This window comes from Coturnix japonica, chromosome 7 (assembly GCF_001577835.2).
Source record: "Coturnix japonica isolate 7356 chromosome 7, Coturnix japonica 2.1, whole genome shotgun sequence".
Lineage (NCBI taxonomy): Eukaryota > Metazoa > Chordata > Aves > Galliformes > Phasianidae > Coturnix > Coturnix japonica.
In genome coordinates, this window is record NC_029522.1 from 22,385,213 (window position 1) to 22,403,001 (window position 17,789).

A 17,789-nucleotide genomic window follows, 5' to 3' on the forward strand; every position below is an offset into this window, starting at 1 on the left:
CTAATATTTGCTTATAGTCTGAAGGGCTTATTTTTACCTAAGTATTTTTTTTCCAAAATGGGCACTTCTGAAATTAAATTAAGCACTTCTATATAAAGGCCTATTTCAACTGCTAGACAAATCATTCTCTCATTCAGTCCAGTTTACTTTTCCAAGCTTTATCAAGTAATTTCCCAATAATATAGAAAACTCCCGTTTCACTGGCCATAACAATCAGTTTATTCAACAACATCAGCTGAAAAGAATGAAAACATTCTTTGTGTCAACAGTGATATGAAACAGAAAAATGTCTGCACATTTTTGTAAGACGAATCCTTAGATGTTCTAGAATTAGGGCTTTGTAATGAGTATCGCTGGGTATTGGTCAAAATCCTCATGTTTGAATTGTCTGTATCATGAGAATGGAGTTACTTCCTATTTTTACTTTCCTTTTTTCATGAGTTTACAGTTCAGCAGTCTAAGCTTGGAAGGAAAACAAATACGAATTAATTTTACCATGTGATTCTAAAACTCATTTTAATTAGTCCCTTACAATCTACAGTTAACCTTGATTGCTTTTCATATTTTACACTTTCTTGCTTTGTATAATGAGGAATGCTGCCTACTAATAATGTTAGTAGAGCAGAAGAACATATTGATGCATTTTTCTGCATTAGCTTTGCAGTTTATTTTTAGAAGTGCCTCTGATCAGAAAGTCTTGATACTCCAGTTTTGCTGAATTTTATGATCTACCTGTAGATGTAACTCATTACATTTCTTGATTTAAGGATTAAGAAGTCAATGAAAAAGTTATCTGATCTGGAAGACAAAGTCAATTTTAGGAAAATGTTAATCTGAGGATTTCACTGTATCTGAATCTGCTTGATATATCTATTAATGTTGGATGTTTGATGTATAAGAGATTATGAAATTTAAACAAAAAACTATCTTGGTTTATATAAATACATAGATCTTAAAGCTCCTGTAGATAGAAAATAACTTCATAGAGATAATTCATTAGAAGGGAAATCTTTTTCAACACTTATCTCCTACCTGAGTCCTTAATCCAGTATGTTTGAATGCCTTACAGAGCTTAGCATTGGCAAATTTCACCCTTGGAGAGCATATTAAAATCCCAAGTCCTGCTCCCATAGAAACTGATAAATTTTTTGTTCTAGTTTCAAGAGGAGTTGAATTAAGCTTATAGCAGTAGGTGAGATTTTGTGTTATTTTAAAAGATTTTTGCACCTTATATATGATTGCAATGTAAAAATCCCAGTTTAAGAGCTGGAATTTGCTTCACAACTCGTCAGTTTTGCAAGAGGTCTTTGGTCAATACTGGGTGGTTCAAGACAGCTGTGTAGTGTGAGTCACGTTAGAATTGCTTTCAGACTCCCTCAGGGATGAAGTCTCTGCTCTAGCATCGTGCAGACTCTCTGGGGAGAGCTGATGCAGACAGTGACGTTGGGCTTGCATGTAAAAAAATCTTTACAGCTGAAATTCACAGGGCTGATTGGCACATGAACCCTGTGAGGAAAACATCCGTTCCTCAAACCAAACAGTAATACCATAAAGCTACTGTTTTCCCAACATTTATCCATTAAAACAGAATTTGGGCAAAGTTTATGGTTTGTTATTTCTAAAATTTGCATCCTTTCTTTCAGTATTATTTAACATGTTCACTTCCATTCTCTTTCTCATTCTCAAGAGAATCCAGTTTGCTTATCAACTTCTTTCTTTCTCTTTTTCTCTTCTTTTTCTTTTTTTCCTCCTTCTGTACCTTTCATCCAGATGGAATGCCATTTGCTTGGTGGGTTGGACGTGCCAATGAAAAGCATCTTTACTGGGGAGGATCACTTCCGGGCATTCAGCAGTGTGCATGTGGACTGGAAGAAAGTTGTCTGGATATGAGATATTTTTGCAACTGTGACGCAGATAGAGAAGAATGGTAATAATTTTCACTTGTGTGTGGTGTAGTGTCTATGTGACAGCTGGGGGTAGGAAGCAGGGCAAAGAAGGATTAATTATTCTGCTAATTTATGTCTTGGGAAACCTGGATGGTTTGAGTGTAATCAAATGAGAAGGAAAGTCAAACTAGAAGTTGGATTTCTGATTTCAGCTTTATTTTCTTCTTTGAACCAAAGACATGATATCCAGATAAAGAAGGTTGCTGGGATGGGTTGTCCTCAAGAGTATTTGTTGCTAAATATCAATTCTGGGATTTTTATTTCTTTGAAAGTTTTCGGTGATTCAGTCAAAGCACTGCATTGCATGAATAAAAGCTCTAGAAGCTTGATGCATGGTTATACGTGACAGCAGAAGTTTCAGGCATAGACTGTAGAATTCAGGTACAGGCAGTCAAAGAACAAGAAATCTGTAGTATCAGAAGGGCTTATTTAAAAATTTCTTGTAAATAGCATATATGTATATTCCTTAATTTTCTTTTACATTGAGTTTGAAGCTTTTTAAAGTTGATGAAAACACTTCCTTTGGCTTCTGTAGGTTATGCTTCAGTCTCTGTAAGAAATTTTAGACTTATGGCATCAACACTTAAAGCCTTCTTCAGGTTTAGATCTTTCTTGCGCCCAGATGTTTCAAACCAGTGAACAAAAAAAAGTCAGAAATGACTTGTCATTGTATGTGTTACACTATTTTGGTTATTCACTGTGTGGCATTTACATTAAAGCCTTGTTTCCAGACAATGTGCTTATTCACATTATATCCCCATAGTCACTATTCAGTGTCAAAAACCATAGTTGTAGGGGTTTCTGTAGAAGCTCTTCATGTAAACGTTGGTTTATGAATATGATTTGTATCAGTTTGTTTAGATAGGCTTCATTGTGCATGTTGATCTATCTTTAATGTTTGGTTACCAAAAACACTTTGGTGAGGTTTGTACATGAGCATCAAAAGCAGATGGTTTTACTGTTTCCTGGCTGCATCATCCACATTTTGCTTTATTTGGTGAGCTGCTGCTCTGGACTGTGCTGTGGTGGCAATCTGAGATTATGGGACAGTGTACCAGAAGATCATAGCAGCCAATGCTAGGTGAAAGCTAGATGCAGTTTTATAGCATTTCTCCTCAGAAATGAAGGCTAAGCAAGTTATGCTGGATGCGTTTATCTCCTTGCCTTCACAGCAATTTTGAACAGACAAACACTTTTCAAATGTATTTAACACAGGAGCAGAAATATGCAAAGTATTAGAAATCCTACATTATATGAAAATGTATGCCAGGTCGAAGGGAAAAAAGACAAAATCCACAAGAAAGAAGTTAAGGAAGAATAAGCCTATACTTAGATATTTATATTAGATTTTGGAAAACCCTCATGAGAGAGGGATGTTGCATGTCATGCTTCATTAGCTTGATTGTTCACAGAGTTGCTTGTTTCTCCTGGTTCTTGATGATAGCAGGGCACACGTAGAAATTTCCTTAGCTAAACTACATACTGTTTGTTTGGGGGTACAGGTTTGTTTTCTTGTGTTTCTAGTTGTTGGTTTGTTTTTTTTTTTCTTTTTTTAAAATCCATTGGAAGTCTGGTTGTCTGTTGGGTGGTTTTCTAAGTTGCAGGTTACCTGTTTAAAACCTAGAAATCTCAAGAGCTTTACAGAAAGTTTCTAAACATAAGAAATTTCATGCCTTTTGAAGATTACTTTTGTGTTTCTCTGCTTGAACACTGACCCCCTGATATATAATGAGCATTTGAATCTGAAACCTGCTGAGATCTGAACTGTGACTTTAACCTGCTATACGTTATCTTGGAAGGAACAAGCAGTAGATGTTTTTATTTGCCTTAGCATGAAATAAAATGAGTGCTGCAGAGTGGAAAACCAGAAAATCATTTTAGCTCTTTTTAGATAAATCAGGCTGCTCAGTGTTGCTCAGAGGTAGAAATTCACCAGAATGGCTGAAGCATCCATCCGAAGCTGAGAGAGGCTGAAGACTTTGTTTCCCTAGCCTAAGTCTTGTGTCCAGAAGAACCTGCAAATTTCTCAGAGCAACAAAAGAAACAGAAAACAAGAAAACAAATCTGAAAGAAGTCTTGAGCCAGGTGTTTGGCAGAACACAATACGTACTTGTTGGCATGCTGACTTTTAAATGATATCTAAGCAGACACCTGAGCCCAGCTGCTAAATCCAGTCTCCTGCTTCATGTTAGTCTCCCTGGAGTTATGCCAGCCAGATGAACAGGAATGTAATTAGTTGCATTATATATGGGGAAGGCTTTTGTGGTTTTTCCTATTTAAATCATTTTTGTGAAAAGTATGCTTTTCCATTTAGATCCTCACTTCTTTCCTCACCGTGCTTCCAAACTGCAGTATGATGACAGCTAATTCTGTCACTGCAGAACACTAGGGCAGTGTTGTGGTATTTTACTAGAGAATGAGAGACCATCTCTGCAGTGGGAGCAGAGGCACAAACTGGCACCCTGACCCCATGTAAGGGGTATGGGAAGGTGCTAAATGTGACCTGTCTCTAGTTTATGTGTACCTTCAAAAAAAGAGATCCCTGACTATTGAAAGCTCTTACTAGTGGATGGGAAAATTCACTGAGATCCAGCAGCTGCAAAATGAAGTAAAAACTAGTCCAAAAATATTTTCTTTTGTTCTCTTCCTTTTCCCAGCACTGAGAATAGATAGCTGTTGAAACAAGTTATGTATAGGTGAGCTGGATTTGCCATTGCTTCATGTGCTTCCTTTGAAAGTGACTGTCTTTTTAAAAGCTATGGACTATTTCAAAAAGAAGGTGTGTTTTTGGTGCAACCATTACTTGGGGAAAGGTGTTAAACTGATCTAAAGGATAAAGCATTTCTGAAAAGCATGGAGGGTCACGCTATCTTGGGTCCGTTTCAGAGATCCTTTAGATCCTTAACTTTCCTACACTGTTTTTCATCTCAAGCAAAATTCTCTTGCTTTGGCAATAAGTCCTGCTGCTCACCAAGACTTTCATTTAAATGGGAGGAATATCTTTAACACCATGTTGGCGTGTTACTGTCCTGAAGTCCGCTACTTGGTCTCAGTGTTTAGAATCCATTTTTTCACTTCAGATGCAACCATTTGATTGAAGCCAATCATCAAACCAGACCTATTTCTTGCTGACTGCATTCACTGGCAAGCCTAGTGAATTTGGGGAACTTTATGGCTTTTTTCTTTGTACAGAAATAATTGGATCTCTGGAAGTCATTTGTACAGGAAGTTCAGGTGTCTCAAAAGAGTGTGGTGAGTGGACACTTGTTGATTCTGACCAATAACTGATCAGCCATTTTTGCTTAATTTTATAGTCTTAATTTTCAAATTACAAAAAGGTGGGAGGGGGGTGTTGAATAGAATTATATACAATATACTGGTATAGGAATATCCTCCTCTTCTGTCTTCTAGAGCAGCCATCTTCACTGGGAAACTAAGTTTTGAGTCTTCACATTTCCAAAAGAACACATATTCATAGAATCACAAGGTTGGAAAGGACCTACAAGTTCTGCAGCAAACCACTAAACCGTATCTCGTAGCTCCTCATCCAGACGTCATCATGCTTTGCATCTGTATAGAACTGTGCCAGAACTGAGATGATAAAACTGGAAGGAGAGCAGGGCAAAAAAACTCAGCTGCTGATGAGCCTGGTTTTGAAAGGTTTTGTTTGCTTAGCCACTATCCCATGCTGACTCCCCTGCCTCAGAAGCAAGGTAGGCAGCTCCACAGAGCACTGCATGAAAGCTCATAAATAAACCCTGACATACACGACCCAGCCTGTATGGAGCTGTCTTGGATATCTGCCTTCATGGCTACGTTTGTCAACAAAGTAGAAAAGCTGCCTGTGGAGAGCTGACTGTAGCAGGCCCCTTGAGGTGACAGGAATCAGTTCGTTATTATCATTACCAAACTCTACTCCTGTTTTCTACTTCCAGGAGCAACTGCATTTTATCTTCACTGGTTACATATGTCTGATTCTGCTGCTGTTCTTTATTTAATGGGCTTTTATGTTATTTTACTCAGTGAAGCATTTGGGATGCATCAGATAGGCAAGGTAGTAATTAAAAATTATTCCTTTGGATTACTAATGATCTGTCCTGCACAACATTCAAACCTTGCTCTAAGGGAAACCTGTTTTTCTCACCCATTTGTAATCCCGTTCATTGACATCTGCTGCTAATAGCATTCTTTTTCCCAAATGTACTCTATTCATGAAAATCTGTCCCGAATATCTGAGCTACTGAGGCTCAGACCCCTCCACAGTTTTCATTACTGTACAGAAAGATAACATACCAATAGGGGGTCATATAGGAAGAAATTACATTTAGTGGCACTGCTGCTCTGCCATCTGTTTGAAAAAAGTAGGGAAACAGCTACTTTGAGGTTACAAATTTATGATGGTTTATGCTGTTGGGATACCACAGAAAGGGAACTTTTGGAGTACTCTTGTATTATTATTCAGGAAAAAGGAAAACAATATCAAAACAGTTATTCAACATTTACGATTAGGACTTCCCATACAACGATTTAAAGTATCCAGGTGCTGCACTCTCATTTTTGGTGTTGCTGCATTTACAATGAATATGTATATTTTTTTTATATAAAGAAAATTTATATAGCCTTTCTCGTAGCTTACTGAAGAAGTCCTGTGCATTTTTAAGTGTATATGAAGTGTTAGAATGCACATATGTAAAATCTAGCTTGGGAAAAATAATCAATCTAATGAGGTTTTGTTTTTGTTTAAAAGACTAAATAATTTGTGCGCACATTGTCCTTCAGATGCTTTCTAATCCAAAGATAATACCTTTTCCTTGAAAACTGAAATAGTTCAAAGGGAATCCCCATACTCTTTTCAGTCAAAATTCCAAAGGTTTTGTCCAAACTCTGGAATTTTTGTTGTGCCTGTAGGAAATTATTGTACAGGTACACAAAGCTCTCTTGCTCCTCTCCCAGACATAATAGGCTATATTTGAGAGGCTCCCATGATGCAGCCTCTCTTAAAGAGAAGAGGAATCATGATACTTCATAAGAAATTGAGTTTGAAGTAAGTTTAGCTTAAAGAAAACTGAGAATTTAGACACTCCAGCTGCAGCTCCACAAGGCACTTCATAGTGTCTTCAGATCTCTTTTTTTACTGCCTTAGCTAATACATGATAGGTGCTGAATTCTGCCAAAACTTCATTACTCATCATGAAATAAAAATGATAGTAGATATTTTGTTTCCATTATTAGCTCATTCTCTAATGGTTATGATATTTCTGATAGGCTTCACTTCAGTGTCTGTTTATACGAGAATATGTATTCTTTCATAAGTCTTATTTTCCACGTGTGAGAGAATAAAATACATAAAACGAGTTTTTTGAGCTTCCAGAGAAACTTGATTGAGTTTCCAGAATGTTACCATAAAAGTGATGATTTTTATTAGTGATAGAATATTTTTCTTTCTCGCAGTTGAGCTGTGCTGCTAAAGTTCTCAGTAACATTGGCATATAACTAGCAAGAATTCTGAGTCATAAAGTTTGGTATAAAAGAACTTCATGCAATATAACAGAATATCTAATAAGCAATGTAATTCTCAGAGATGTGGAATAGATATCTTGAAAATGTCACCATTTTCTCTTTTTTTGTTGTTTTTTTATTGGAATCTTCAGCAGTAGCTGCAGGAAGATGGTGATTTTTACTGCAATACTGATCATTGCTAGTCAAAAGTCTGCATTATTTTTTGAATTGGAATGAATTTGCAGAAATATCCCTTGAATGTTTGGTAAAAAATCTTTTTATTTTTTAATGTAAGTGCCAGCTTAGTTATTCCTATGTATACTGCATATTTTATGTGCTCTTTCTGTGCATCTTTCTGCCTTTCATTCAGTCTTCCTACTCTTCTTCCTTCCGTGCACTCTAAAGCCTCGTTTAATTACCTTCCTTAGAAATACAGATCAGCTTTTGTTACAACTGTTTTGCAATCTGTTCGGAGTGTTTACAGTAGCTTTCAAAGGTTGATGCAGTAAGCTATATGAGAATGCTTATGTTATATCTCACATTAGTGGAGAGATTTATAGATCATGTATTTTCAATTCATACATGGTACCTTTCTTTGTTAGTCTTTATTGAAGGCATCACTCTGCCTTCAGTACAGAGTGGGAGTTTCATCTTTCTGCGCTTTGTAATTAACTGGATGTCAGACACCACCTAAAGGAAGAAAAAAACATTAAGTTCAAAGGAAGTACCTTTCCTTTCCTCCCTGAAATTAGAAGACAGTTAACTGTGCTGCATGCAGTTAGAAACAATGAAAAACAAATGAAATATTTACAGCCTTTATCAAAGAGATGAAAATGCCCCTTCTATTTCTTGTAACATTAATCAGAGGAGGGCACTTAGTAAAGTAAACACCTGAGGTTGTGTGTCAGTGCACAGCTGTGTTGTTCATTTTGATTGTTTCTTTCCTGAAATGCCATCTCTTCCCACAGCTGGAGCCATACGTATGTTTGTGGACGGTAGCATTCTGAGCCACATAAAGCTAGTCTGGGATCTTGCCTGTGGTTTCAGACTCCTCAGAAATAGTTTCATTCAAAAAGGAAAAGCTATTTCCTGAGTCTTTCTTTCTTACTGCGTAAAAGAGCAGTGGCTGTAAGTTTGGAATTACTGTTATCTTCTGTCCGGCCACTGTTGCCGTGCACCGCGTAGTCTCAGAGCTGTGAGCATGTGGGTGAGAGCAGGCCCTGCATACAGGTTGTTTGTTTCTGTGGAGCTCTGGGGTTCCTTTTTGTCCAAAATTACAGAGATCTGGCTCAATGCTCTGGCAGGCCTGTTTGCCCAGCTTCACAGCAGACTTCATGCCTGAGCAAAAGAGCGGAGAGAAGAAAAGCTCATCACTTTGGAGATGAAGTGTAATTGCACTTGTCTTTCTATGATCAATGGATAGAGTATCTCTAGAGGGGATTTCAGCTGTGGTAAGGTCAGGTTTGGGTGCCTGAGGGACTCAGTGAAGTTCATGAGAATGGGTGGGATGGATGCTCATCCACACACAGAGCCAAAGCTACTGAATCATCTCAGGCACCAGAGGGCTGCCATGAAATGTCGTGCTTCATTCTGAGGACAGTGCTTTCCTGAGGACTCTCAGACTGAACAGAAAATAATATTCCCACCCTTTTCCTTTTTAACAGCCATGTGTAGGTTACAGCTGAGCAATGAACACTGCTGGTACAAACAAAAGGCTTTTGTTGGGCAATACAGTAAATCAGCCTTTATTGTTTCTGTTGCTGAACCAAAAATTTCACAGGTGTGTACTCACTCTGCCAATTCAACCACCTTCATAGTGTGCTGAGTCAATTGTGTGCTAGCTGTCTGGAAGCTGGATCAGGTATATTCTGCCTGTCCATGCTAAAAGCATGGGCATTCCATGCCCCACTCCTGCTAGGATAAAGCATAAAGCCAGCAAAAGTTCCATTATCTGTCTCTGGCTAACTTAACAGAAGGGCATATTTAGCTTATGTCACGTCACAACAAATTCATCCTGGTGAGGAAACCCAACAGGGTCTGTTTTACATTAATGTCCATCACACAGAAGGGCAGCACTCTGCTTCTGCTTCTTCATCATTCTGCACAGCTAAAACACAGCTAGGGTTTATACCAGAGACATGATGTGTCAAAATGCAGCATCTTCACAGGGTCGGCATTGTTTATGAGCAAAGAGCACAACTGTGCACGTATGTATCTTAAGCAGTGGGTGCTGGTCACAAGACTTCTAGGTAAATCTGCAAATAACTTTTTAAGTAAACATCTTACAAATATTGCCTTCTACGAGAAATGCTGAGTATGTCTGTGCTTAATGTCTCTTTTTGTTTGTTTATTATAATCCAGGACAAACGATACCGGCCTCCTTGGCTTCAAAGACCATTTGCCTGTAACTCAGATAGTGATCACTGACACAAACAGATCAAATTCTGAGGCTGCTTGGAAAATCGGTCCTTTGCGTTGCTATGGAGACAGTGAGTACTAGCTCTTCTCAATTTCCATAGGTACAGAATGTCCCCTTTTTTTGTGTTTTCTTTGTCTTTTTAAACATATTTCTCTGATGAAAGACATCTTTCCACATGCAGCTCACAGCTGCTGTCCTGCATCAATTAACTATAGAGAAAGGGGGTTGTGTTTACAGGGCAGTTTTGGAACGCCGCTTCCTTCAACACAGAGGCTTCCTACCTGCACTTCCCCACCTTCCACGCGGAGGTCAGCGCAGACATCTCCTTCTTCTTCAAAACTACGTCTCTCTCTGGGGTATTCTTGGAAAACCTTGGGATGAAAGACTTCATACGAGTTGAAATAAGATGTAAGTTTCACCATGGAGAAATTGCAATTTGCCCAGTTTGGCAGGAGTAGGGAACTGAGAAGGACTTTTTTGCTTCTGTCTTGGGGCAGTTGGAAGAGGCTGGAGCAGGTGAGATATAAAGACTCATTGGTCTAGAGTTATCTACTCCTGTCCATTTCTGTATGTGACTTTATACTACCTTGTGATTCACTTCATCTTTCCTAAAGGAAAATAGTGGTTACATTTATACATTTTTCCACCATTTTAGTTCATTAGAGGAAGAGCTACTTTGCAGATATGCTGTAGACTGTAATTTTATTTGAGAGATGAGCTCTTATGGTTACATTTATTTCTGTATCAATAATATATGCAGTACAATGCAACCCCAGTGTTTCAGAGGAATTCAATGTGTAGGGTACAGTACTGTGAGAATCTATGAAGGACATGGTGCTACCACAGAGTAAGTCATTCACAGCTGTAATGAGCCTTGAATGCTTCAAAATCTATTCAGTGAATGCAGTATGACTGCAGCTCAGTGTGTAAGAGAGGAGTAGGGAACATAATTAGTGAGTAGATTCACCTCAGTCCTGTTCTGATTACTTAAAATTTTTATTAGTGACAAAAGGGAACTGTGGTTTTGACATGAAATATTACTTCTCTATTCCAAATTCTGTCAAGCTTAGGAAAAACAAACCGAGTGCTATGCATTTTATAATATGCTTATAATAACTCTAACATAAAATTTAATATAACATGGCCTGAAGGCCCTTGGATTCGTCAAACCAATGGTAAATGTCATGGTGCATTATCACAAGGTAATGAGGTATGATTCAGTGCTAACTGCACATCTAAGTCCAATTTGGGTGTACTTTGGTGTACTGCATTTCCTTCACAGGGATACAGAAGGAAAAATGGCATCTCGGTATCAAAGATAACAAATACTACAAGTTACTAAAAGAATTGCTTAGTGAAATCTTTAGTATATGCGTTAAACTCATGCTTTCCAAAAAAATGAGTTATTTAAAAGTTTGGGGAAAGACTTTTCTCTTAAACATACACTTCTCATTAGTAGTTTTATGTTGTGTTTCTTGCTGCCAGATGGAATTTGCAGCCTAAAGGCCTCGTATCAAGGAAGCTCCACAGACCAGCTGCTTTGTAAGGAAATGGCCTTTTAGCAGATGCAGGGGGCTCAGAATAGATCTTTGTCTATCCCTATGGAGTGTTTCCTAACTTAACTGTCTAAGAAGTGGCTTCCAGAACCAGACCTATACAATCTGTGGAGCTTGAAATAACAGGTTTTTATGAATTTTCAATCCTCAGCCTTCTGGTTGTTGTGCTGTCTGTGGACCTGGCTCTTGTTCTTTCTGATGTATTTTGCATTATAGGAAGAGGGAAAAATAATTGGCAACAAGAATGTTAAAGAGTTCTGGCACCCATTCAGGTGGCTTGCAGCAGAGCAAGATAATGCTCCTTCTTATGATTGTTGTTTCTCAGGTTACCACTCTGTTTCTAGGATCCTTGCTATCTCTGGACCCCAATTAGTGATTTTTTTCATCTGTTCCTCCTTGCTTCTTGAGTGAGGTTTATTCACGCAAACGAATGCTTGAGGATCTCTCCTACCATATACAAGCAGATTTTCTTATTATCAAGTACATGCATTTTGAAATATTTAGTCAGAGCTCCTTCATCCTTTCCACAATGTTAGCATAATTTGTTGAAATACTTTTTGTGACTTTAGTGCAGAATTTGGCACTTTTACTTCTAAAAGAGAACAGATTACAGTTCCTAGTGCAGTGTGATTGTTATGGCAAAGAAAAATAAAGAAAAAAGATGGATTTCAGCAGCCAAGCATTGCCACAATAGAGATCAAACAGTGAGGCTACAGATTTACATTTACATATAAGCTGCTGGGTAAGAGGTGGGAGGTAAATGATGATAAAAGCTAATGGACCCTATATTTATGTAAGATTTGTTGAGGTCAAAAGCACTATTTAATTCAGACTGTCTCTTTCTCTTTCCCTCTGTTTGTCTCTTCCAGCCCCCAAAGAGATCACCTTCTCCATAGATGTTGGGAATGGCCCCACGGAAGCAACTGTGCAGTCTCCCACACCCCTGAATGACAATCAGTGGCACTATGTCCGAGCAGAGCGGAACCTCAAGCAAACCAGTCTCCAGGTGGACAACCTCCCCAAGAAGGTCCTGGAGGCACCTGCAGAGGGGCACTTTCGGTTGCAGCTCAACAGCCAGTTATTTGTAGGTACGAGCCATTTAAGAGCTTTGGAAGGTATATGCAATATTTCTGTGTTCATACTTTGCTAATGCTGTTGTTGTGCAGCCGAGCTCAGGTGTGGTGACCTAATTCTGTTGCCTCCTCTTTCCCTCCAGCATAGATTACATCAAGCAAACCCAAACTGCTACCTACACAAAGCTCTTGCCAAAGAATTCAGTCTCCTCTTCTATGTTACCGATTGCATAATTCACTGTAGGAAATGTGATCTGTCCTTTGTGATGAAATGCAAAAGGCATACATTAAAGTAGTTTACTGTGGGATTGCAAAGGGTCTTTTTCAGTATTCAGACACTACTTTTCTGAGTAGTTTGCACTGTGATGGAGTGGGGTTGTAACAAATTTCTTATTCAGGACAGTGCAGATAATTACAGATTCATACTTCAAAGCAGATTCTTGTATTTGGCTGAAATGCTGTGGTAAATGTCAATCTATCAATTAATTTTAATGAAGTTTACCTGTGTATCTGCATCCTTTGAATTAAGAAGATTTTGAGGTATTTATTTAAGTTTGCTGTAGTGTATGTGTGCAACCATTACTGGGCTAAGAACGAAAGGAAAGAGTTTGTTGATAAATACATACAGTTACATCAGTGGCTTTCCCTCATAGCAGTTGATTCAAATGTTCTCTGATAAAACTTGGTTGAAGAACTCAACTTATTTTCCATTTTCCATTAAGAGTCACTGTCATTCATCCAAACAAGATGGGGATTGATGGGATGGGTAGCCACTGTCCAAAAAAAGGTCCTGTTGGTTTTGGTAGTTAGATGAATTTTACGGTATTCCCTTGCAGAGTTGAAGACTGTCCACCGGTTGGGCTGTGTGAACAAAGGTGCAGCCTACAGGCTGCAGCAAAGGAAGGAAAATAATGATCTTTGCAATGAGAGCAGAGCAGCATTGAAGCAAAGAGTGTGTAGGATCTCCATCCACAGAAATGATCAAAACTTTCTTGCAAAAGGCCCATAGCAACATGTTCTGTGAATGTAGCTGGGTTTTGAAGAACAGGTTGGACTAGTTGATTTCCAGCAGTGACTTCCATCCCAACGTGTTTTCCCTGATTTTACTTCCTATTTACAGTAAACTCTAGGGCATAGTTATTCTTCTCAGCTGAGGGATGAAAACTTCTCACTGTGCAGTAATTTGATTGCATTCAGTTGTCCATCTACACTTTTACCAAACTCTGAACAATAGGTTCAGTAAAAACTGATGCTTTTAAGAGTTAAATGTTGGCCCTTAAATCTAGCACAGAAATCCATACTGAAGGTCAAAAGTGTCTGTAACCTTCTGAATTTTTCTAAGCGTGAACAGAAGTGATGGAAACCTGAACAGTCTTTGATTCTAACATTGTCCCCAGGTGTTTCAGGGAAAGGTGGCAGACATCCAGCATTACACAGATGTGGAGTCATTTGTCTCTACTGAAGGTCTCATTCCAGTCTCTAATAGAAAGCAACTGATTTAATACCTGCACCACTGCAACAGAATTTTGACCCATCAGAAAAAATAAATACATAAACAACATTGATTTTTTTAAAAAGGAAAGAAGCAGCAGCACATAATATTACTCTTCTCTCCCCTCCATAACCCACAGCATTTGTTTCTGCAGTATTATGCATGCTGACAGTGATTAAGGAGTTTCCACAATTAGTATGCACATTCTTAATTAATAATCTAACCGACATGTTTTGCTGTCTTAAAAATATTCCAAATATACTTTAATCTCCCTGTTTCCATAGTGGAGTTAGCTACTCATTAAGTTATAACCCCCTTTTTTTTCTTCTTGATTCTTCTCCAGAATCAATTCATGCTTTTTGTAAATCTCATAAATAAAGCTCGATGTCAAGAATTAATTTAGTTTATTTATCTTTTGGAAGGATTTATTGATCCTTTGAGTGAAGGAACTGTATTAGTATCATGTAGCATTATGATGATGATTGAATGGAGATCCACTGTAGCATTCAAAGTATGGTCACTTTCACGTTGCTTGAGAGCCATCAGCATATATACAGTATATGTGTGGCAGTTTCATCTCTGTTTTTTTGAGGAAGTCATATACTGTAGATCACACAAATTGGGTTTTTGTCAAATTTGACTACAAGGGCAACTGACATCTAATATAAATATAAATGAGTTCTGCTGGTTCTGCTGATTGTTCATCCACTGTTTCTACCTGTCTTCTGACCAAACTGTTTAGTTCATTTTGCTCTGATGTTTCATTTTAACCCAAGAACCTAATCCTTTTAAGACCACGTGTAATTGAATGATTTTGCTCCTTTTGCGTTCATGGTAGTTTTATTTTGTTTTAAAGTTGTCCTGAAAAACAAGCCAATTTTCATACTTTCTGTGGTTTATTGTCAAGGAAGTTGAACAGAAGCCTTCTCCAGAAATCTTGAAAGATCTCTCACTTGTGGGCAGCCTTGGAGGTGCACTTCATTTACTTCTGATTCGGTGATACTGAAGTTCTGAACAAGTTAATTGGCCTTTAAATATTTCCTAAGGATTAAGAAGGCTTAAGTAGGTTAAGTAGGCCTGGCTTTCCTTGGAATTGTGTGTTGAGATTGACCAACTTTAGTATTTTAGAAGATTTAGGATTTGCTGAAGATTTTCCAATGACTAAGCACATAAAAGGATTTCTCTTTTATGTGTGTAGGTTCTTTTATGTCTATTAAGGGCTGAATTTACACTTCAGTCTTCCTGAGTGGAGATCATAGTGCCGTTTGTTATTTGCCTTGCTTCCAGTTTTTGTGAAATATGGGAGAACATTTTATTCTCTCTGTTAAATTTAGAAAAGGAATTTTAAAAGGCTGGATTCTAAGATAAAAAATAAAACACGTGCGTGTAAGTAAGAAACTAAATCAAAACGTTCCAAATCACAACAATGGTCCAGTCCTTCTGGACAGAGAAAATACAGATGGTGAGTTAATGCGAAGGTAGATGTGTCCTGAACACTGAAAGATGTGAGCTTCAGTTGTCTCCGAGGGATGCTAACTGTATTTGGACAATGAGTTCAGTGCTGCTATATCATGAGTGCTCTAGCATAGAAATTCAGATCTCTAGAGGCTACATGCTGAATTTAGGAATTCCACTATGATTTGTGTCTATGCTAATTTTGAGTTGTGCTTGTTCTTCAACTTCTGCCTGCCTGGAACACTGTTATGCCAAAAATCAATTTTCAGCTTGCTCTTGTGTACTTCTGTATAACTATTGGTGTGTTTAATGTTCTTAAACTGCATTTTGATGGTGTAGCTCTGAATGCTACTCATGCCATACTGATACAGAACTGACATTGCATAACTTAGAATCACAATACTGCCTGCTACAATGTTTCCCCACTCAAAGGCCTTGAGTTGCACCAAGTAGCCAGAATTTGTTTGTTATGTGCATAGTAATGCAGCCACAGATATTTACATTTTATAGCTTAACACAACACTGCAGGTAGAGAAGTTCACGCCAGTGTTACACTGCCTGAAAAGATGCACTCATGTTGTGATTTTTGTTTACCCAAGGCCTCTTACGTACATCAGTACTATATAAAAGGAATTGGTAGAGCTACTTCAGATCCAGACGCTCATACTACTCTGTTTTCACAGAAGTGCTAGAATTCAGGTGTCACTTCGTTTCATACCATCTGTTCTCCATTTAGGTCTGATATGAACTTACATCAGTGTTCTTGGTTATTTTGCATTTCGCCAGGCTGGCATCTTCCCTGCTTATTTGTCTTTGGGATGTGTTCCCCCTTAGTGGGGAGCAGAACCTAAGCATTTGCTCCAGCTGAGCATGTCAGCATAGCACATACCATGTTTAAGAGATCATCAGTGCCTGACATTACTATCATTCCACTGCAACAAAAAACACTTAACATTTGAAATAAACTACAGAAAATGGACTCTTCCTTCATGGACTTACCTGGAGGTTAAAAGCAAAATGTGGGGACTCAAGATGGAACAGTACAAATCTGATCTCTTCCTTTTTAACTCCCTCTTACCCATAGCAATACAATATGACTTGGTTCAAATTCACAATTCTTTTTATTATTCCATCACTTTCTATAAAAGTCTTGACTATATTCTGTATAGTTTGAGTATATTAAATTATAATTCCTCCCAGTAAGGGAAAACAGTCATGCATAGTTGTAAGAGTAGATTCAACAAAGTTTGTACAAATAACTGCTTTATTGTGTACCTAATTCTCAAGGCAGTTGTATGTTTATCTAGAAAGCATTTTCCTATAACTGCTCTTGTTAAAATTTAGAATAAAAAGGGCCTGCTTAAGGCCAGGATTGGCACACTTGGAGTATGTGAAAGGCGTCTGTGTGCATGCAAAGTGAAAGGGAGAAATGAATTTTCATTGCAGTGTGTTGAGGATTACTTAAAATCAAACTTTCATTGCAGTGTATTGAGGATTACTTAAAATCAAACAAGTTGAAATATTAAAGAGGTCTAAAGGAGTTGAAAACCCATTTCTTGCTTTCTTTTAGAGGTTATTTGGAATTGAACTGCTTCATATTGCTAATGCACAGCAACAGCTGGACATCCTTGTACCTGGTTATATTTCTTCTGCTAAATTTAAAAAAAAATCACAGTACAAAAAGCAAACCCCAAACAAGTTTATAGGCTATATAATGTCAGCTTGACCAAACTCTGTGCAACAATAGGCTAGTTTGGCATGAGACTTGACCTGAAGGGACAAGCAAAAATCCTTCCTTCCAAAGGACTGATGGACTGTCACTCTCAGCATTTAAAATGAGTGATATCTTTTTGGATAATGTGCTGTCATTTATCCTTATAATATCTGTGGTTATTTCCTGTGCAAAAGAAAACAGAGTAGCCACTAACTTTAAAGAAAGAAGTAATATTCCTTCTTACAAAGGCATTACTAAAAATTTTGTGTGATGTGTTTGGTTTTGAAACAAAAGAGAAGGGTCGTGTGCGCACAATGCAGCAAATGCCAAAGGTCCATTTGTTCATCTGGAGAGAGTAATTGGCTAAAGAAGATTTTGAACACATTTGTTTCACTGCGAAGGGCACCATAAACTTAGTGTAAAGTAAATCTGTCTCACATGCTATCTGGAATTTAGTTATTCTAATTCAGATCCAGTATTTCTGCTATTAGCGTAACAGATAGAAAAAATATGTCAGAATAATATGGCAGAACAATAGGGTTTTGGTGAGATTGCTTTTCAGACTGCTATTTCATTCTCATCGTTTGCAGAAATCTGGCTTTAATTAAACAATTTATGAGAGAACAGATGCTCTT

At 37.9% G+C, this 17,789-nt stretch overlaps 1 protein-coding gene across 1 annotated transcript in view; it reads left to right on the forward strand.

Annotated features, from left to right (window-relative positions):
- Positions 1–17,789, forward strand: part of CNTNAP5 (contactin associated protein family member 5) — a 252,770-nt gene that overhangs the window by 197,211 nt on the left and 37,770 nt on the right. Inside the window, exons 14-17 of the mRNA XM_015868834.2 lie at positions 1,771–1,927; positions 9,807–9,934; positions 10,102–10,272; positions 12,290–12,508. Of these exons, the coding sequence (XP_015724320.1) occupies positions 1,771–1,927; positions 9,807–9,934; positions 10,102–10,272; positions 12,290–12,508 (675 nt within the window). The remainder of the gene's footprint in view (positions 1–1,770; positions 1,928–9,806; positions 9,935–10,101; positions 10,273–12,289; positions 12,509–17,789) is intronic.